The following is a 20,961-nucleotide window of genomic DNA, read 5'->3' as shown; positions in this document are numbered from 1 at the left end:
GCTAAAATTCTTGCTTGGGCCAAGAAATACCAACCTGCGGTACTGTTTACCCTCTGTCCTCAGAAACCATACGTGTGTAAGATCCCCGGCTGCACCAAGCGCTACACGGACCCCAGCTCCCTTCGCAAGCACGTCAAGACCGTCCACGGGCCCGAGGCGCACGTCACCAAGAAGCAGCGCGGTGACACGTATCCCCGGCCGCCGCCCCGAGATCCTGGTGCCCCGGGGCAGGGTCGTTCGCCCGCCCAGCGGGCCCCGGGGTCGTTCCCCGACCAAAGGGAGTACAACCACGCTACCTCAAAGCAGGACGACTGTCTGCAGGTCAAGTCCATCAAGACGGAGAAGCCCATGGTACGCCCCTCTCCATCTTCCAGAGCTGGTTATCTGGTACCAGATTGGAGGTGTTCAGATTGGAGGTCTTGGACTTTGAAAGCAGTTCTAGTTCATTTATGGCACTGACCGGGCAAAAACAGCAACAGCCCTCAAAGTCCAGGCCCTACAGACCTTTCAGCCTTTCATTACTTAGTAGACATTACAAAATGGCCGACCAGATACATTAACTGTCTGATTACAATGTCCATGACAAGAACCTGGGGGTTGAGGTGGGGTTAAAAACCTCCAATGTACATTTACACCCCATGGGGAACCTACCTAATGTAAGAAATAATTCTCTTGAAAGAAATACACGTTCTCTTATTTCAGAAGTAAAAGCCACAAGATGGCCGTGTGTGATTACAAGTCGCTCTGCGGCCATCTTGCACACTAAGCTCCCTGTGGTGCTGTCTGACTCTGTGACGTCTCAGTCTAGCACTTGTATAACATCTGATAGACGTTTGTGCACGACGTGGCCTGTGTAATAACTGAATGTCTTTTTTCATCCAATGCTTCACGCATTACTTGCCCTCTCTTTCTAAGGACAGTGGGTAATCAGGTGAGATTTGGCGACCTTTGACCTTTGATGTCTCTTGTGAATTACAGCTGTGCTCTTGTTGCCATTGGTCGTTCCCCTCATCACATGTCAGGGGTAGCTAGGCTAAACGACCCCTGACGCGTCTCATTCGTCAGCGGTGTGCCATCATCACTCTGTCAGTCGATCAATCAGTCGATGTTGAACGCCTGCTGTAACTTCTAGACAACGACAATTGTAATTTAATTTAATGTTCCATATTTTGTCAATTGTGTCAAAATTTGTCCTCCGCTTTTAACCCATCTGTGCAGTTAGAACACACACACACACTAGTGATTACTAGGGGGCTGTGGATCACACGTGCCCAGAGCAGTGGGCAGCCCTAGACCGGCGCCCGGGGAGCAGTTGGGGTTAGGTGCCTTGCTCAAGGGCACCTCAGTCATGGCCTCAGGTCTGGGAATTGAACCCACGACCCTCCAGTCACAAAACCAGTTCCCTACCACCAGGCCATGACTGCCCCGTACTGTGTCTCCCAAACGTAATGAGACCAAATAAGGCCAAAGAACTTGCTATTTGAGTAGCAGCGAGTTCACTGTGAGTTCTAAACGAGTGGGCAACATAGCCACAACTTCAATAAGTGAGAGAATAAGTGACAGGCTAAAAGACTTTTAGACCATGGCAGACAAGATGCACTGGCCATATACACTGGCCATTTTAAACAGGGGAAAAACAATTAGAGCCTGCCTCTATCAAAAGAGACTATTGTTCTATGTTGTCTACACCCACACCCCCGTTTTCTGAAAATAGCAAAGTAGTGTTTACCTCTGCACTGCTATTTGTTATCTAGCTCTGGTACGATCCATTGGTGAGCACGGGGGACACATTCCTGTCTCCCGCTCCTCAAATGAAGTGGAGCAGTGAGATTTTTCTTTTTGTAGCAAACAAGGAAAAATCAGTTGGACAAATAACTATGAAATGTAACATACAACATGTTTAAGGCTTTAGTTAAATGAGGTGCATTAAGTGAAAAATTAGCTCAGATAATTCATCCATTCCAAGCGACATTTCAAATGCATTTCACCATTGTATATGCATCTTAATTTCATTTTCCATGGAAGAGATCCATAGTACATCTTTATCTGTTCCTAGTTTCACTGTTTCATTCATTTGAGCTGCTCGTGTGGACGTCTCCCTCACTGCATTGTCCCCCCCCCCCCCCCCCCCCAGACGTCTCAGCCAAGCCCTGGCGGTCAGTCTTCATGCAGCAGTGACCAGCCCCCCGCCGGCCCCTATATCGGCCGTGGAGTCCAGCTTGCTGTGAGGTGCATGGGGCTGGTGGGGGAGGACCAGGAGGACCAGGAGGAGGACGAGGAGGAGGATGAAGAGGGGGAGGAGGAGGACACCCCCATCATGGACTGCACCGTCTCCACTGCCACGGCCCCCGCGGCTACCCTCACGCTGCAGGCGCGCAGGAGCCTGGGTCGCCCCCCCCGCTGGATGGAGCAGGTGAAGATGGAGAGGCTCAGGCAGGTGAACGCACCCAGGATGGGACACCTGTCCCCCACGCTGCCCCCTGCAGGCCAGACTCTCCCTGGACTCACAGGGAAAGGTGCGTTCCCACCAAACAACTGCACACAACGGTACCTTCACTTTTAAAAAATGCAAGAATGTGGCTTTATGCGTTTAGCTTAAATCCCCATTCAGCGTGATATGAGGACAGTTTGAGGTTCCATTGGTAAAACATGCTAAAAATTTCGGAAGCAATGTAATCTTGGGTTTGTTTGCTTCACAAACTTCCAGCATTATTTACTTAGGAGTCAACTTCCTTTATATGGATCACTTGTTTTATTGGCTTAAGGAAAATAATAAGATCAATATTGATTAGACAAATGTTACTTAGACATTAATAAAATAAACATTTTAAGCTTTAAAGAACTTTTAAAAAGAATCTGTCTTTTTAAGGATAGATTAAGGATTTTTAAGGATGTAATCACCCGTGACCTGGGACTAATGCTGAGCGTCTCACCTCCTCTCTGTGTTCCTGTCACCCACAGGTCCGTGTTCTGGCAGGAGCTCCTGTGGGGGCGTTCCAGTGGTCCAGCCTTCTCCACGCAGCGAGCTGTCCTGCACTGAGCTGACGGTCCTGAGCCTGCTGCGGGACCGGCGTGACAGCGGGGTCAGCGCCGCCAGCTCGGCCTACCTGAGTGGCAGCCGGCGCTCGTCGGGCGTCTCGCCCTGTTTCTCGCCCTGCTTCTCCAGCCGGCGCTCCAGCAAGACCTCGCAATCCGAACACGGGCAGCATGGACGCCAGCATAGCCTCAGTGCCACCGACTCCTACGACCCCATCTCCACGGACGCCTCGCGCCGTTCCAGCGAGGCCAGCCAGGGAGGCGGGGCCGGGGGCGGGGGCTTTGGCGGGCTGGCACCCGGAGGAGGGTGGGGAGGCGGGTACGGAGGTGCAGGAGGAGGCGGGACGGGATCGAGGGGGGTGCTCAGTCTCACCCCGGCCCAGCACTATCATCTCAAGGCCAAGTACGCGGCCGCGACGGGCGGGCCCCCACCGACGCCGCTGCCCAGCATGGAGCGGGGGAGCCCCAAGACTCGTACAACCAGGGATGGGCAAGATACAAACCACCTCACGCTGCCCCCGCTGGTCAGACCACGCCGGTGCAGTGATGGGAGTGCGCACAGCAGTCACACAGGGTACAGGGGGAGGGCGTACTACCCAGGGGAAGGCCCAGGAAACAGCGTCAGAAGAGCTAGCGACCCCGTAAGGACAAGAGAGCAAGGCTCCTTCGGTCTACCCCAAATACAGCGCTTCGGTAGCTTGAACAACATGCGCCCCTTACCCCCTTTGGTTGGGAACCATTACCCGATCGGAGAAGGTCACGCTCTAAACCTGCAGAACTGCACACGCTCAGAGGGGGATCTCCAGAGGGGCGTCGTCCCTTGTCCTCCGAGCATCATGGAGCAATCAGCACTTGAGGCTTTGGCTCTGGAACATGACGAGGCTCTGTTATTTAGGGATGAGGACGTCCTCCCCGATGACTTAATGCAGTTCCTCCACTCCCAGGAGCACGAGATCATCTGTGGCCCGCTTGACGGTCCTTGCCGAAACAGCCAACGGTTCGCAGATGGCCCTGAAGAGTCCCAGAACTTCCATAATCCTCCAGAACATCAGAGGGGACCCGAAGCACTAAATCCCGGTGAAGATGGTATGCCTATCCAGTGGAACGAGGTGAGCTCGGGCAGCGCAGATACCTCACCCCCCCAGCTGTCACTGAAGGGCGGTAGGTGGCCAGACCAGAGCGTTTCAGCAAGCACTCCGTTTGATTGTTTTGGAGACATGGCGGAGAAGCAGCGGGTCCCTGCCGACTTCGCAAACCAGCACTTCCCACATCAGAGGCCTGGGATCCAACCTGTGGCTGAGTTGACCAATGGGTACCTTCACCCACACAGGCGAGTGCATAATCCAACAATGCAACAGCTGTCTTGCGGAATGAACTCGGCGATGGAGACCGCCCCAAGCGACTGCAAAGACCCGAGACGGAACAGCTCCCACGCGTACAACACGGCTCAGCCCGACTTCTCCCAAAATGCCCTTGGCCCCTTTCGCCAGAGCTGCACCCAGCAAGCCAACAGGTTCCAAAGTCGGTTCCCGTCAAACCTCGCGATCACTCGTCAGATTGGCAACGTCGGCCTCTTGCAGGGCGTAGCTACCCACGGCTTGTCCCGTACCTCCACCCTCCTTCACCAGCCCGAAAATCGAAGCTCTTGTCAACCACAGCCGCGCCCCACCCAGCAGTGCAGTACCAGGCATGGAAACAGCACCAGCTGTTTACTCGCTAGTCGAGTTTCAGAACTGAAGCTGGAGACAGAAGACCATCTTCTTGCCAGCTCTTGCTCGTCCGTCCAGCATCACCAGTCGGTGGCCGAGTGCTTCGACCCGGTGGGGTCCTCAGCCCCGCCACAGCAGCCGGGTCTACTGGAGACGCTGAAGACAGAGTCCCTGGTCTCGGACGGGCCCCCCAGGTCCCCCCAGGTCACCAGCACGGTGGACGCCAGCCCAGCCGTCTGCATTCTGGATAACGTCGGCCTGGATTTCTCCTCCATCCTGGACGAGAGTCTTGAGCAGGGCGGCCTGTTTCCCGCTGCCAATGGCCCCAGCGTCCTCCAAGGCCTGTCGCAAACGTCCTCCCGCCTCACGACCCCTCGTCTTTCTGCCATGTTCCACGGCCTGCCTCCCAGCACCAGCAACATGGCCATTGGAGACATGAGTTCCCTCCTCACCACCCTCGCAGAAGAGAGCAAGATTCTCGCCATCATGCAGTAGGGTGTCGCCACCCTCCCTCCACTGATTGAGAAAAGGAAATGAGTTAAACAAATGATATATACAGACTCTGTAACTGATATAACAGAAAGATACGGATAAAGCAGAGAAATTTTTACCATTTTATATTAGCAAGAATAGTTTTAATAGGGGGTGTTGAGACAAATTATAGGCTAAACACCTACATATATGGATTGTGGAAACCATATAAATACATTAAAAGTATATAAATGCATAAAGTGATTCCATTGCTGGAATATTGGAATATTATTAAAGCCCATTTTTCTATTGCTTTAAGATGACTGTGGGTGTCATTAGAATCATTCCCATGACTCAGAAACAGTATTCTGTGTATAATGGCTGTTTTTGCATTTTGTTGGACACTGTTGGTATATGTGCATGTTTCTTTTCCTGTCAAATATACACATTGACTTTCTAAGTGAGTAGAATATCTCAGTTGCTAATATCCATGTACTTTTGAGTGAATCATATATTACAAAGATCTGAATGCGCAGAGAGGCTGACCCAGTCGTCAGTGGGAGGGAGCAGGATCAGATCTTGCGTTCAGTCCTAATTGTCTTGTCATTTTTAATTATAGTCATATTTTTATATTGAGGTTTCATACAGGTCTTACATTGGTAGTATTATAACAATTTCACAAGTCTCGTAACATTGTGTTTTGATAAATGTCTTCAATCACAGCAATGAATATGAATCAAAGGGACCATTTTGTTACATAAGGGTACTAAGAGAAACAGAGTCCCATAGCGATCAACTGTACTACTTGATTTGCATCAACTGTATACATGTATATAGACTGTCATCTTTTTTTACATTGTAGGATTTTATAATTTCCATGCTTACTGTGTTTTTAATGACCGGTGCTTTTGACAAGCTGTGCATTTTGTGGCAATAGTGAAAACCAGTATGAGGAGATACTTAGTCGACCTCGATATGTTGCTTATTGCACAAAGACTAAACATTTAAAGTATAGTGGTCAAGAAGTGCCAAAACTCTGGCATTGGTATTAAATCATTTTAAATGTTGCCAAATATCAGTTGATTTCAGTTGCCGTTTCCTTGTTGAAAACAGGTGAGCTGTGTATTGTGTCCTGGCACAACCGTGTGGTGAGCGGTAGCGTCAGGGTCTTGGCGGTACCCCTCAGTTCTCTTCCTAGTGGTTCGTCTCTGTCTCCGAGTGAAAGGCAAGACTTCATAAATACATGATGAGCTCTTATGCAAAGAGAATTCAAATTTGGCAATTTTCTTAGCAGTATTAAGAACAATCTGTACATACCTACATATGTACAGTTTTTTTTGTTTGTTTGTTTTTTATAAGTCATGCTGTAGCAGTTAGGTACTGTTTGGTTTGTATGGTTATTTGATTTGTTTTTTTCTTTTTCTGAAGTTGTGAAACAATTTCATGCTGTTGTTTTAAATGTGGTATGATCCATTCCCTATGGAAAGGACTGGGGGCTTTGGGCCAAAGGTATGTGCCTTATCAGTGCCTGCCGATATCAAGAGGAACACTGCCAATCTTTTATAAGAAACTGTTCAAATAAATGTATCTGTTACATACAGAAAGAGGCCCACAACTTCACACAGAATTTAGTGACCATACATGCTTTTAGTACGAGTGGGGCATTGAGAAACAGGACATCTGAAAAGCAAAAATGTTGGTGGAAGATATCTTAAGTTATCACATTTCTTGCCTTTTTTATACTTGTAAATACATAACCCTTCTGTAGAGTATAGTGGAGTGTTAAGAGGACAGTCCGTCGATGGCCAAACCAACACATACACCAAGTAGCCCTGAGTTTCAGCCCAAACACGAGGGAGTGAGCCGGGCAGAGTCCAGGCGTGTAGCGCGCCCGGACGGGAATAACATCTGAACGCTCTTTTGTAACAGAACACAACAAATGTTTGTAAGGTTTTAATAAAAAAGGAGATAATGGAAATGGTGTTTGTTTATGGATGGACATGATTGGTGTGAATGTGAAAGACTTAGACGAGTGAGGAGACGTTATGATGCTGCTGCGCAGGTCCGAGAGGGCTGTATCCCGACCCTGTGTGAAAACACACACCTTGCATCACTTTTAGATCCGGCTTTAGTGTGAGAATCCACTTGATCACTGCTGTACATATACATTCCACAAATCAGTATGCAGATAGAAATGGGTCTTTCACTTACTAAAATAAATGCATTTGTAAAACGAGTTGAAAATTGCAGAAACTATAAACAAAACATTCCAGAAATTCCAGATTCACCTGAGAACAGAGGACAGATGGTAGAACTGTTCATACCGTTTCTTACCACTTAAGTCTAGTTTTCTGATCATTTACTCAAGTACACATTCGCTTTCAAATCGAGGTTTATGATTGGTCCAATTTCAACAACCAGAATACTGATTGGTCCAGGGACAGTATGCGCCACTGGTGGTCAAATATCAGAAACAGGTGAATATAATGATGAATAAGCTTGTTTCAGACGAGTGAGGGATGACACTGTGTAAAGTGCATGGGAAGAATAATTGCTAAGTCTGCCATCTGATATCACAAATACGATGAAGAAAATCTATGGCACAAATTCTTATGTCATCATACATACAGTTTATTTTAAGTAAACTGTAAGGTAAATATTTGAATTCAAATGGATTTATTAACAATACACTTCTTTCTCAACCTTAATTGTCCTTGATGGTAGTGAGTTTAGAAATAACTAAACTGTGTGCGTGTGCGTGTGTGTGTGTGCGCGAATATATCGCAAGCCCACAAAAATACATCACCTATTCACGCATATATGTTGTGTAGAATAAAGCACCAGACTGAATGGGTAACATCTAAACATCTTAAAACCATTTCACTCTAAATGTGGGGAATCAAATACTGGGAATGTAATACTTCGAGGCCACCCTCATCGTTTGCGTAACGACTTAAACCATTTCATTGGTAGCGTTAATCAAATGCAGTTCGTAGGCGCCAACACTAGGGGGCAGATGGCTCGTGTTGCAGGGGGGAGGCGGTTTGTCTCTCCATCATAATTCCACAGAAGAAGAAAAACACAGCGGCCACTAGTTGAAGAAAATGGCCGATGTGGAAATGGATTTACAAAGCGAGAGGCTGAATAATGGGTAAGAGCGCGCGTGTTATATAATTATCTGGTAACTGGACGAGATAATGTTTCCCGATGAACACGAACACGTTCTGGTTAAACATTCCCCACTCCGGACAAAACCGTAAGATGTTCTGTTATCGGTGCTCTTCTCAGCTAACGCGAGCAGGCTAGTCGGCTAGTTAGCTAACCTAGCTAGCCGGCTAACGTTGCTAGTTAGCACGCAGGCTAGCTCGCTAGTTAAGACTCCCGGTTTTATACGACCTCACCTAAATGTCGGAGAGTCCACTCTAGTTTTGTTTTATGAGACACGGCGCGATTTCTAGTCGTTATTTCCGTGACATCCGCTCCTTTTGTCCTCGGTGCTGCGGTGAGTCTCCGGGATGTGGAGGTTCGGTGGCCCTGGTTCTGTGAGGCACGTTTCCTCGTTGGCTGGGTCAGCTAACGTAGTGTTAACGCTTCCCGGTCCGCCATTGCACGCGTTAATACCCGTTAACCAGCCGGGTAATATCCTTGGTTTGCGGGAGATATTGATAAAAAAGTTAATTTAAATTTAATGAGCCATATTTCAAGGTTGAAAGCCCCTTGACCGCTCCGTGTGTGTGCGTAACCTCGGTGGAAACAATAGCGAGCAGCATGTGTGGGTAGCGCGGCGTGTGTTGGCGGTTAAACCCCGCTAGTGTGCAGCACCTGAGTAACCAAAACAGACGAGATGGTGGCATGACAGGTGCACACACACGAAACTACACGGGTACGAAAATACACGGGTATTTAAACCAGTTATTATTATTATTATTATAACCAGTTATTATTGAGCTTCATACATGAAAAGTGTCTAAATGAAGTGATATTAATGAATATTGTAACTGTTTGGTACAATCCCCTGTGTTGACAGGAAAGAGGACTTGGAGAGTCCAGAAAAGAGCGGGAATGAGAACGGTGAGATGTCTGAGGAGGATGAGGAAGAGGAGGGCGAAGGGCAGGCCGAGGTGAACGGAGAGAACCGGGACGAAGTCTCCAAGCATCACGGCAGCAGCGGCGGCAAGCACAAGAAGAAGAAACACAAGCACCGCAGCAAACACAAGAAACACAAGCACGCGTCCGAGGAGGAGAAGGAGCGAAAACGCAAACACAGACACAAGCACAAGAAGCACAGGCGCAAAGAGGGCCCCGTGCCGTCGGCCGCCGCGGCCGCGAAAAAGCCAGACGAAGGCTCGCCGTCTTCGGAAAACCCAAACGTCGACGACCGGGCCGTCCTGGAAGACCTGGAGAAGCAGAGGGCGATGATAAAGGCCGAGTTGGACAGCCAGCTGATGGAGGGCAAGGTGCAGTCGGGCATGGGTCTCATCCTGCAGGGATACAACTCTGGCTCCGAGGAGGACGCCGAGGGCCAGAGGGCCCGCAACGGCGAGCCGAGACAGAAAGGCGGGGGCGCAACAAAAGTCCGCTCCCCCAGAGACCAGAGCGGCCGGGGAGGGAAGACCAAGAAGGAGTCGCCCGATGGCGGGAAGACGGCCGCCAAGAGGCGAAGCCGGACCCGTTCAAGGGACCGGGCGGCCCGCGAGAGCAAGGGCGGGCGGCCGTCGAAAGGTGGCAAAGAGGCGGGCAGGGAGCGGAGCCGGTCCAAGGACAGGAAGCGCTCACGCAGCCAGGACAAGTCCAAAGAGAGGGTGAGGAAGTCGGCAAGCCCGCCCAGCAGGAGGCGGTCCTCGGCGGAGAGGAGGGCGGAGCCGAAGGGGCGTCCCGACAGGCGCTCCTCCCCGCGGGCGGACGAGAAGCGGACTCAGGAGCAGGGCGGGCGCCGTTCGGGCTCGCAGGGAGGCGGCAGCCACTCGCGGGACCGGAGGTCGGACCCGAGCCGCGCGGACGCCGACAGGGAGAAGAGGCCGGGCAAGTCGCCCTCCAAAGACGCCTCGTCGGGGAAGGAGAACCGCTCGCCGCACCACAGGCGGCCAGCCAGCCCACGCCGCCGCAGTTCCTCCCCTCGCCACAGGGAGCGCCCACCTCACCAGCCGCCCTCGGGCTCCACCGAGCGTGCCTCCAAACACAGCTCTCCCTCCCGCAACAGGTCGCCTGCCAGAAGAGGGCGCAGCAGGTCAGCTGAGCGCAGGAGGGACTCACCTGTCAGGTAGGAATTAAAGTAGAATCGCACTGGGCCTGGGCGTCAGTACTGCACCACTGACGACCAGCACACGACTTGTAGTATCACAAAAAAAAAGGCATTTATTTCGGTGAAAGAGTCCATTCATTCTTAACTACACAAATAAACGATTTTCCAAGTCAGGAACACAAAAGAGTGGCCTTGTATAAAAATTGAATTAGCCCAATCCAAATCCAGTCTACTTGTGACTGGTTTTAATTTGACGATGCGGCCTCGTTGTTTCATCTTTCCGGGCTTCGTAATTGGTCTAGATCTCTGTTTTATTTATGGAGTGTGCGCGTGAGCAGTCTCGGGACTGTACAGGTGACGAGGCCCCAGCTGCTCCAGGCAAGCTGAGATGCACAATCTCCCGGCAGCTACATCCTAGCCCTGTTGTCCAAGCAGCCAATCGGGAAGAATCGGGCCGTGCGGGGCTTCCATGCTGCAACACTGTGCATGCTCTCATGGTACCTGCCAAACCCCCCCCTACCCTGAATCTCTCTACACTGAGCTGCCAACTGGTGTGAACCTGAGCCTCTGTTTCCACCATCTGTGTACCTCATACAGGCAAACAGAGTGCACATGACAGCACGCCAAACATTGTGCACAGGACATGCATTGGCAGACGTTACTTTGTTCCTAGCGCTGTCTATAGCTTACTCGCCACATAGCCATACACTGCTCTGTACTGTGGGCTTGCACTCTAGCCAGAGGGATCAGGTCTCTTGGCTGTTCATGGTGTTCATGGATCGGCTCTATTTTAAGTCTGATATAGCTGATCACATTCGGACGTCTCCTACAGAACTTCAGATGTATATTTTTAGACCTTATCAAACTGGCAGGTTTGGAGTGAGCGTATAGATGGGCTTTGTCTACCATATGCAACATCAGGTATCTATAATATTTTAGATAAGTGTTTGGAGCATTTTTTTGTTAAACTGTGATTAAATGTCTGTCCAGGTAAGATGAATTGGTTCATCGCCTAGCTAACTTGGAAACTCTTGCTAGCGGGCCTTAATTCTGGACATCCATTAAAATCATTCATTAGGCAGGCTATCAAAGCTCATCAGCTAATGTCAGGTGAGTTGGAGCAAAATCAGCTGCTGTCTGTCCCTCCCAGGCACTTTAGCAAGTTACTTGAATAAACCGAGACATTCAGAGTCTGCAGCCCTGCAACTCTGGAATGTTCTGCTTCAGTCCAGAACAGGCCGCCCTAAAGAACAGGAATAGTGCTGAAGTAGCTCCAACCCTTAATCAGACAATCGGGTGGGAGGGGCCTCACCAGCCGTCTAGCTGCAGAGCCGCCGCTGACCAGCCGTTTGACCCTCAGGAAGCGTTCCCGCGCCGACCTGCTCGGAAGGTCCCGCGACTCCAGCCCCATGCGCCGCAGGCCGAGCCGCTCGCCACTCAGACGGAGGTCCATTTCACCACGGCGACAGTCCCGCCTCTCGCCGAGGAGGCGGAGCCGATCTCCCCTGAGACGAAGGTGAGGGGGCGTGGTATCACGGACCTGCTTTAGGAGGTTTGACCACATCGTTGGTGATGGAGGCCGGTACAGACCGCGTGACTAACCGCCTGTCCTGTCTTACCCCAGGTCCCGGGATCGGTTCGGCCGGCCCAGACTTCGCCGCTCCATCTCCAGAGAGCGCGAGCGCCGAAGAAGGCGGAGTCGGGACGAGGACAAGTTCAAGGGGAGCCTATCGGAGGGCATGAAGGCGGCCCAAGACTCCTCCTCCGAGGAAGTGTGAGTATGAAGACCCGTGGCACGCTGGATAGATCAGAGTTACATGTATAACAGCAGACAGAACTTCACATTTTCTATAGACAGAACCTGAAGGAAGTCGCTTACATTATGTAGTGCGCTTTGTTCTAGTGGACGGAAAAAGTTTGTGCTTGGTAGTAGCACAATTAAATTTTTAGCCCAGTCCTCAGAGTTGCCCACATGTTAATCAGACCTTGATTCAGTGGTTCTGGTACTGCAGACACCGGGCCTTGATTATGTGAATGTCAGTCCTGCTCCAGCTCACCTTGTTCCACACCGCAGCCCCCGGACCAGGCGTGGGCCACCGGTCACATTGCACACCGCTGTAGTCTGTAGGCTCTCCCCTTGTCATTGGTGCTTGTGTGGTCTTACGAGTGAGTGGTGTGTTCAGGATGGAAGATTATGATGCCGAAGAGGAGGATGAGGAGGCTCTGATTGAGCAGCGAAGGCAGCAGAGACTGGCCATCGTGCAGGTAGGAAACTGCTCCGTCCTTGAGGTCACCCAGAGACCTGTTGACTGCAGTGAAGGGGCATTAATCTCACCCTGAACTGTGCTGTAGTGCACTGATTCTGCAGTGGAGAACAGCGTTTTAAGGGCAGGTAACACAACCTGTGTGTTGAAGGAAAAGAGGCTTCACAGAGCCTGTACACTCTCTTCACTCCTGCAGTGTAGTGTGATAAGCCTAACGCTGTAAACAAATGTTTACATGATGAACTGACAGCTCCAGTAATTAACCCACGTACCCCGTCCAGAAAGTCGTGCAGTTCCCCCTAAACGCTCCTCGAGTCCCTTTGCTTGCTGTGGCGAGGTGAGTCCCGACGTGCTAACTGCCCCACGTGTGCTGCTGTGTCAGAAATACAAGTCTGTGAACGAGGACAGCAACATGGGGTCCATGGCGTCGGAGCCCAGCAGCCCCCAGAGCAGCACACGCAGCCGCTCGGCCTCGCCCGACGACATCCTGGAACGCGCCGCCGCCGACGTCAAGGAGTACGAGCGCGAGAACGTCAACACCTTCGAGGCCATCGTCAAGGCCAAGCACAACCTCGTCGCCCAGGAGAAAGAGGGTGGGTCCGCCGCGCTGGGATTGTGTTGGGGGGGCGGGGCTTCAGCGCTAAACGTGTGTGTAAATATGTGTAAAATGACGTGTCTGACTAGTTTGCTCTGTTTGGTCACCAGGGGCCAACACAAAGAAGCCCACGGCCCCCGACATGTTCACCGAGTCAGATGACATGTTTGCTGCGGACTTTGATGTGAGTGGAAGGGTTAAAAAAAGAAAGAAGTCCAATCTAGTTTTTTTCGTTCATTTTTGGGTATTGCTGGTGAAGTGAAACAAACTGGAACATTTTTCTGCCTCCCTCCATCCCTCCCTCCACAGAGTGCCAGACTCAGAGCTGTGGGTATTGGGAAGGACTTCAAGGAGAACCCCAATCTCCGGGACAACTGGACCGACGCGGAGGGCTACTACCGTAAGTGAGCGCACCTCCTGCAGGGCGTCGCCCGTCCAGATCCACCGCACTCGGAACTGAAGGCACAAATGTCAGTTGGTCACACGTAATCTTGAATGAAGTAGTGAACCTCAACTGACGAGGAGTTTCTAGAGCAGTATCAACATGTTACTGACAGTGGTCACCATATTGTTTCTGTCCTTATGGTCATCTCTGATGTCCTGATCATCTTCTAGGTGTGAACATCGGTGAGATGCTGGACAAGCGTTACGATGTGTATGGCTACACGGGCCAGGGTGTGTTCAGCAACGTGGTGCGGGCCAGAGACACGGCCCGCGCTGGCCAGGATGTGGCCGTCAAGATCATCCGTAACAACGAGCTCATGTGCGTACGTTGGTGGCAACACGGCTGCTTTGAAATGCATTTAAATGGGCCACTTCAATAATTAATGCAGTTTGGAGTACGAGTCAATTCCAGTCAAACGGAGGGGGGGTTGGGTTTTTAAAAGGGCCGCTGATGCAGGCTGAGATTGCCTTCACGCGTTTGGATAGGCTCACCTGGCCTTGTAGGCGTATTAACGGGTTTCTGTGCGGTTTTCTCGCCCCCCCCCAGGCAGAAGACGGGGCTGAAGGAGCTGGAGTTCCTGAAGAAGCTCAACGACGCCGATCCTGACGATAAATTCCACTGCTTGCGTCTCTTCCGGCATTTCTACCACAAACAGCACCTGTGTCTGGTGTTCGAGCCTCTGAGGTACAGACGCGCCTGCCTGTCTCCGTCCGTCTGTCCACCTGTGTTATCGGGGGAGTTCCTCCGTGTGACGTGATGTGTCCTGTCCCCAGCATGAACCTGCGCGAGGTCCTGAAGAAGTACGGGAAGGACGTGGGGCTGCACATCAAGGCCGTGCGCTCCTACAGCCAGCAGCTCTTCCTGGCCCTCAAACTGCTGAAGCGCTGCAACATCCTCCACGCCGACATCAAACCCGACAACATACTGGTACGCTGACCCAGGGCCCCAGAACCGCCCGGCCGCGTCCCGCTGAAGGCCACAGCACCCGGTTCCTTCTGGGCGCTTTGCCTCCTGTGTCCCAGGGGCTTCAGTTGGGCAGACTTGCCATCAGATGGGTAGCTACCGAATCATGAAAGTGTCGATTAGGGATGCACCGAAATGAAAATTCTTAGCCGAAACCGAAAACCGAAAATGAGGAAACCAAGGCCGAAAACCGAAATACATTATGCCAATTATTAGTAACATTGGATTTATGGCTAACCTCACTAAAATCAAGGCATTGCTATTCAAAGAATAAATCAACTACAAAATTTGATTTGAAAATATTTATTTAGCACTGACATTACAGTAATGCATATTATAAAGTAAAATTAGTGGTGGGCCGTTAACGGCGATACCGCTGACAACGGCCGACCACTAATTAAATTTAACTCGCTTGCAGACCGTTTTTATCTGAGAGGATAAATATATGTATTTTATACGAGTTAAATTTAATTATAACTGACTGGCCTGAAAGATAAATATAAATTCCCTCATAAAAACGTGACGTGAGTTGCAACAAAATTTAACAGCTCAGGTAAACACACTTCTGAGAAATGTCGTCTGCTCGGCAAAACATAACGGGGCTCAATGTGCTCTATTAGCCTACGAAATCCCTACGACATAGAACGGCTGATCGTCTAAGGCAACGAGTTCCATAATTTTTGGTGTAATGTCCTTTTGCCTTGGCGCCATCACTGGAAAACTTTTTTGCTAGCTTTATCCAAATAAACACGTGCAGGCGATTTTTGCTTGCGTCATCACAGCACATTGTTTCGGCCGTGTTGTTTCGGTGATGAAAGTATTTCGGCCGAAAACCGAAAATGCAAATTTAAGCCATTTCGGCCGAAAATTTTCGGTGGCCGAATTTTCGGTGCATCCCTAGTGTCGATTGTCTGCATCGTGTTGACTGAGTCCTATCAAAGTGGATAAAAACGTTCTGTCTGGTAATGGAGGCAGGTTCATCCTGGTTCCTTTGCTCTACTCTGGCTCGCAGGTGAATGAGTCCAAGACCATTCTGAAGCTGTGTGATTTTGGCTCTGCCTCCCACGTGGCGGATAACGACATCACCCCATACCTGGTCAGCAGGTTCTACAGAGCCCCTGAGATCAGTAAGCACACCTCTACTCTGCTTCACGCCCCTTTTAGGGTGTGGCCAGGTCACCAGCCGCATCCTTGATTGGTTGTATTTCAAATTCAAATGTTTCCTACAAATCTTTCCAATCGTGGCTTATAATTTATCCTCATAGGGAAGTACTCATAAGGATAATTATTATTATTCGTTTATATTCATTTAGAATTTATTTCTACAGTGAAACCTCTCTCTGTCTGTCTGTCTGTCTGTCTCTTTCAGTTATTGGGAAGCCGTATGACTATGGGATTGATATGTGGTCGGTGGGCTGCACCCTCTATGAACTCTACACGGGGAAGATCCTGTTCCCCGGTTCCTCCAACAACCACATGATCAAACTGGCCATGGACCTCAAGGGCAAGATGCCCAACAAGGTCGGAGATCAGAGAACCTTCTGGTTGCTCTTATGCTGCTGTTTTCATTTTTGCAATATAGTTATTTCTTTGACAGATGGTAAAAATGTGTGAATGTTTTGCTTTATATTGTGGTTTCTACGTTTGTCTTTAGATGATCCGGAAAGGCTTGTTCAAAGATCAACATTTCGACCAGAACCTGAACTTTCTGTACATAGAAGTGGACAAAGTAACTGAGCGGGTTGGTTTAAAATTCACCCAACGATGATCGATGGCGAAGTTCTGCATAGTCAAAATGTGGATTTTGCTCATTAAAAATGTGCATTTCATGTTTTAGTGGTCATAATGCAAAAAAGAGACATAACTACAACTGTTATCTCATGTACGTTCCTCACCGCACTTCGTTCTGTCCCTCACGCTCCAGGAGAAGGTGACTGTGATGAGCACCATCAACCCCACTAAGGACCTGCTGGCGGACATGATTGGGGGCCAGCGTCTGCCGGAGGAGCAGAGGAAGAAGGTGATGCAGTTGAAGGACCTCCTGGACGGCACTCTAATGCTGGACCCAGCCAAGCGCATCAGTATCAATCAGGCCCTGCAGCACCCCTTCATCCAGGAGAAGATCTGACCTCTGACACACCCCCCCCCCTTTTTTTTTTCTTCTTCTTTATCTTTTACGTTTCCCTTTGACCTTCCACTGGAAGTGCAGTGGTCACACCTTCTACCCTCCCAGTGATCTCCTGTCCTGCCAGAGTTTTAGCTCCAATCTAAATCTAATTGGCCTAATCCATTTAACAAGGCTGGGATTAGCTGGATTAGACGTGTTTGAATGGACAGACCTCGTGTTTTGAGGGATGGAGACCCACGGGTGGAGGGCTGATGACCACAGCACTGGGCATCAGAGCCGTGATGCCGGTCTGGGACCGAAACAACAAAAGTCCAGCTTCAACGATTTGGAACCATTGGAGACATTTTTAGTTTTACTCGTGGTGTTTTGTTTTATAAGCAATTGTTTCATTTCCCCATTTGTTGATTATGAATCTCTTGGAATGGTTTTTATTGTAAATAATCTATACGTAATTACATGTTGCTGTTCACATGAGGCTGAATAGTTTTGTTTGTTTTTTCCCCCCTTTATGCGAATGTTGTCAGGTTTGCTGAACATGGACTGAATCTTATTTAATGTGAGACATGGTTGATATTTGGGGGAGGAAAAAAACTATTGGTAGAATGGTTAGATGAGGCATTAAAATAAGGCACATCAATATACAATTGGCAACTATAACAGATGACTAATTCCCCCTGATTATGATCCAGAATGTAATCCTATGGATTACTGTGACTAATTCAGAATTTATTAGCCCTCCAGTTGCTAACCAGGTTAAACGGTTTTGTTGCTCAGTCCCCCAGTTTTGACTAGACAAATGGCTTCCATGAAATACCTCCAAGCATACTGCTCATAATGATTAGATCTCACTAGCATGATCCCTCAGGTCAGCAGGGCTGAACGCGCCACAGCCAATCTCACTGTTTGTCATGTAGCTAGCATGTTTAGAGTAGTTTGTCCAGAGTGGTGGTGAGACACCAGGAGACGCCGTGCACGATCAGAATCTAGCTAGTGTACCCCGGGATCTGGACAGGACCTCGCCGTACAGCACCTCTGCTGGAATGGTTGACAGCAACGTGGTGGCCGTACAGAGTTTAGGTCTGCCTGTTTCCTGTGCTGTCGTTTCACACTGAGAACAGTACTATGTAGAGGGAGGTCTCTCCATGGTCTCCTCACACGGCCAGCCTCCTCTCTAAGCTTTTCTTCCCTTTTTACACTCAAAACTAAGATCTGAACCAGACTTCAACCCTGTTCTTAGACACCCAGTGGAGTTCTTATGTCTTTAGAATGGTTCTGTGTGCAGAATATGCTAAAACACAATGGTACACCTGTTAACCAGAAGGCAACATTGACACTCTCACAGCATTCTGAATCTGATCTTTTGGTGTTTCTCTGTACACCAAAATTGAAATTCTTGAAATTCTGTTCTGCACCATTTGGTGCTTATGTTCAAAGATACTTGTATCTAGCTAATTACGAAGATGTCCATTAGCTAAATCAGGTGTTTAGCTAAGAAAGCACTAATCTGGGGTGGTTCTGCAATTTTGAGATTTTGTAGACATCGGTCCACATTATTTCCTATGGTGCTTTTCCAGTGCTTTCACACCAGCAAATATCCAGAATCGGATCAATTACATAAAGGCCAAATGGGTCAAAGCTTTTGCCTGTGGCTGTTGAATGATCTACATAGCTCATTAGGTCATGTTGGCTGAAATCATTGACCAGTTTAGTTGGCCTTTCTGTTGCCATTTGTTATTCCAGAGGTTTGGAGGTACGTTGACCATTTGCAGGTGGCATAATTTCTAGTGAGGTCTTCATTACGTTTTAGTTAGCTGAATATTTTAAGCGGTTCATATGGTCCCTTAACTCTTCAATTTTGACTTTCATCTTAAGGTGTCCAACTTCATGCTGAGTCTCATCAGAATTGCCCTGGTTGAAAAGGCAGGAACAGCCTGCCTTCAAATGAAATTCTGAAAGTTGTCTAATTTTAAAGTGCCTCCTTTTCAGCCTGTTTCTTGGAGAATTATAGCGTAAAAGTCTTTTAGGTGGCCCCGCTTCATTAATTACATGTTGTAAATATTTCTTGGTTTTGTTATGCAAGAAGTCAGTAATTTTTTTTTCTTAAAGGAGATTAGACATTTTAGAAAAATGCTAAACTCAGAAGATTGGGTTGTGAAGGAAAACATACAGAAATTCACCACCTTGAGTGTATCATGACTTTTATTAATAAAAGGTTTCATATCTTTGAATGGTTTCTGTTCTACAAATGCAGCATCAATCTTAATGTTTACAGAAAATTGAAAATGAGTTTCAGGCTGAAACGCCTGTTCCTGTGTCAACCACAAGATCATGCTAAGATCATGATCATGTGACCCACAGTGATCTGCATGGTTCTCCAAGCGTAGCCTGTCCTGTGCATGAGGTTTATAGTTCTCCAATTATTTTCTAGTCATTATACAGATGTGTTCATTGTCACAAAAGTGTATGAATGAATCCTATAGCACCTTTCAACATACCCAAGGTCACTTCAGAAATAATGCAGTTACAACCTTTTTTCTTTTTTTGCATCCAATCACACCGGCAGAAAGCGGTAGCCACTTGTGCACAGCAAACTCTCCACCAGAAGTCTGGATCTGGTGCAGGATGGGGAGAGAGGACCATCCTGCACTGGGCATACACACTCAGACAACTTTATTAAGACATGAATGTGTTTATTAGACATGGTCACACCGAGAATGTTGTGGCGACACCCGGTGTAGCTAACCAGGAGGAAACCCATGCAGATATAGGATCAGGAAAGACTCCCAGGGAGGAAATAAAAAAAAAAAGATAAAGATATTTTTCTTGAACTGATGGAGCATTTACAGCTCTCAGATACCAATAGATCTACATTGTAACAGCCTCAAAGGATGAACTGTGTTCTGCGAGACTGGCATGAAAAGTCAAACTGAGTTTGTCGGTGGTCACTATGATGTGGCGGAAAAGGGATTTAATCCAAAGACCATCCTAATAGAAGCATGTGGCTGGTGCATCATGACCTGGGGGTGTCTCGCTGGAGAAGGGACTGTCATGAAAGAGTATCATCCTGACTCAACATCTCAAAACATCAGTAAGAACGTTCAAACCTGGTCAGAACCGCTTCTTTCAGCAGTATGACGTTCCTGGGTGTTCCTCCATATGTGTGACAAAATGGCTTCAAGAGAACCTCATGACCCTGACCCGAATCCCATAGGAGACACATGGACTGAACTGGAAAAGCAAGTCCGAACAAGGAAGCCCAGTGAGGGAGTGCACCTCTGGCAGAAGGAAAACAAACAAATCTTGAAGCACTGGGCGGAACTTGGTGGCCACTCCAAGAATCTGATTGCAGCAATTAAAAGGAAATGCCACTCAGTGCTGTGTGCATGTATGTGCAATGCATGCTGCCTTGATCCACTGAATCTTAAATGTGATAAAAATCTGAAATGACATTTAACTTTGAGTTGGAATCTGACAGAAATAAATGACATACATTTATTGACATCACACAGGAAATGTGGGGGAAATGCCTTGAATGTCTTTAGCCTTGGTGTATATTATGCTGACATTTGGCTACATGTGAATACTGTTATAATGTGATGTAATTCACTATTGATATTTTAATCTGGATTTGTTATGGAACTTGATTTGATTCATTCATCTTTTATTCTGCTCTACCAGGAGGGACACATTACACTGAGCCTTACATTTGACTCAAACTTTAAAAACTGACCATGTAGAACCATGCAGACTTCCATCTTTTTAAAAACAAGGGTAGTTCTTAACAGACAAAAGAATGAACTTTCTCACCCAAAAAATAAAAAACAAAAATTATCAACTGAGCATTGCTGTGATTTCAAAGGTCAGAATGTCATAAGCACATTAATAGGGTCATACGAGGTGTGGCAGAAACATTATGAGACTAGAGACGTGTATCTGTTCCCTCCCATAGCTCAGAGTTTCAACTCCTTCCGTTAACTACGTTATTTTTGTTCCTGCTATTAGTGTAGTTTGGAGCAAAGTTGTGCCATTAAAGTCTGTGTTAAGCTTGCATTCCTATGGTTTCCCAGCCCCCCTATTCACCTGACCTCAGCCCCTGTGACTTTTTCCT

General features: G+C 48.5%; 2 protein-coding genes across 2 annotated transcripts in view; both read left to right on the top strand.

Annotated features, from left to right (window-relative positions):
- Window positions 1-7,194, top strand: part of gli3 (GLI family zinc finger 3) — a 103,442-nt gene extending 96,248 nt beyond the window's left edge. Inside the window, exons 13-15 of the mRNA XM_077012596.1 lie at window positions 64-351; window positions 2,135-2,516; window positions 2,962-7,194. Of these exons, the coding sequence (XP_076868711.1) occupies window positions 64-351; window positions 2,135-2,516; window positions 2,962-5,240 (2,949 nt within the window). The 3' untranslated portion in view covers window positions 5,241-7,194. The remainder of the gene's footprint in view (window positions 1-63; window positions 352-2,134; window positions 2,517-2,961) is intronic.
- A 1,021-nt stretch (window positions 7,195-8,215) lies between these two features.
- On the top strand, window positions 8,216-19,075 carry prpf4bb (pre-mRNA processing factor 4Bb). The gene is made up of 15 exons (XM_077012597.1): window positions 8,216-8,367; window positions 9,244-10,476; window positions 11,819-11,974; window positions 12,083-12,232; window positions 12,642-12,723; window positions 13,105-13,315; window positions 13,428-13,501; window positions 13,627-13,717; window positions 13,933-14,080; window positions 14,309-14,446; window positions 14,536-14,689; window positions 15,738-15,852; window positions 16,095-16,246; window positions 16,380-16,466; window positions 16,650-19,075. The coding sequence occupies exons 1-15, from the start codon at window positions 8,321-8,323 to the stop codon at window positions 16,851-16,853; spliced, it is 3,042 nt and encodes a 1,013-aa protein (XP_076868712.1). The 5' UTR covers window positions 8,216-8,320; the 3' UTR covers window positions 16,854-19,075.
- The last annotated feature ends 1,886 nt before the right edge of the window (window positions 19,076-20,961 follow it).

This window comes from Brachyhypopomus gauderio, chromosome 7 (assembly GCF_052324685.1).
Source record: "Brachyhypopomus gauderio isolate BG-103 chromosome 7, BGAUD_0.2, whole genome shotgun sequence".
NCBI classification, from domain to species: domain Eukaryota; kingdom Metazoa; phylum Chordata; class Actinopteri; order Gymnotiformes; family Hypopomidae; genus Brachyhypopomus; species Brachyhypopomus gauderio.
Note: the sequence above shows the minus strand (reverse complement) of the source record. Positions and strands in the feature narration are given on the sequence as shown.

Bases quoted from the DNA above. Each gene is read 5' to 3' on its own strand.
- prpf4bb (XM_077012597.1), top strand. From the start codon at position 8,321: ATGGCCGATGTGGAAATGGATTTACAAAGCGAGAGGCTGAATAATGG. The intron at 13,316-13,427 runs GTGGGTCCGCCG...TTTGGTCACCAG, and splicing joins CGTCGCCCAGGAGAAAGAGG to GGGCCAACACAAAGAAGCCC. The intron at 13,718-13,932 runs GTAAGTGAGCGC...ATCATCTTCTAG, and splicing joins CGACGCGGAGGGCTACTACC to GTGTGAACATCGGTGAGATG.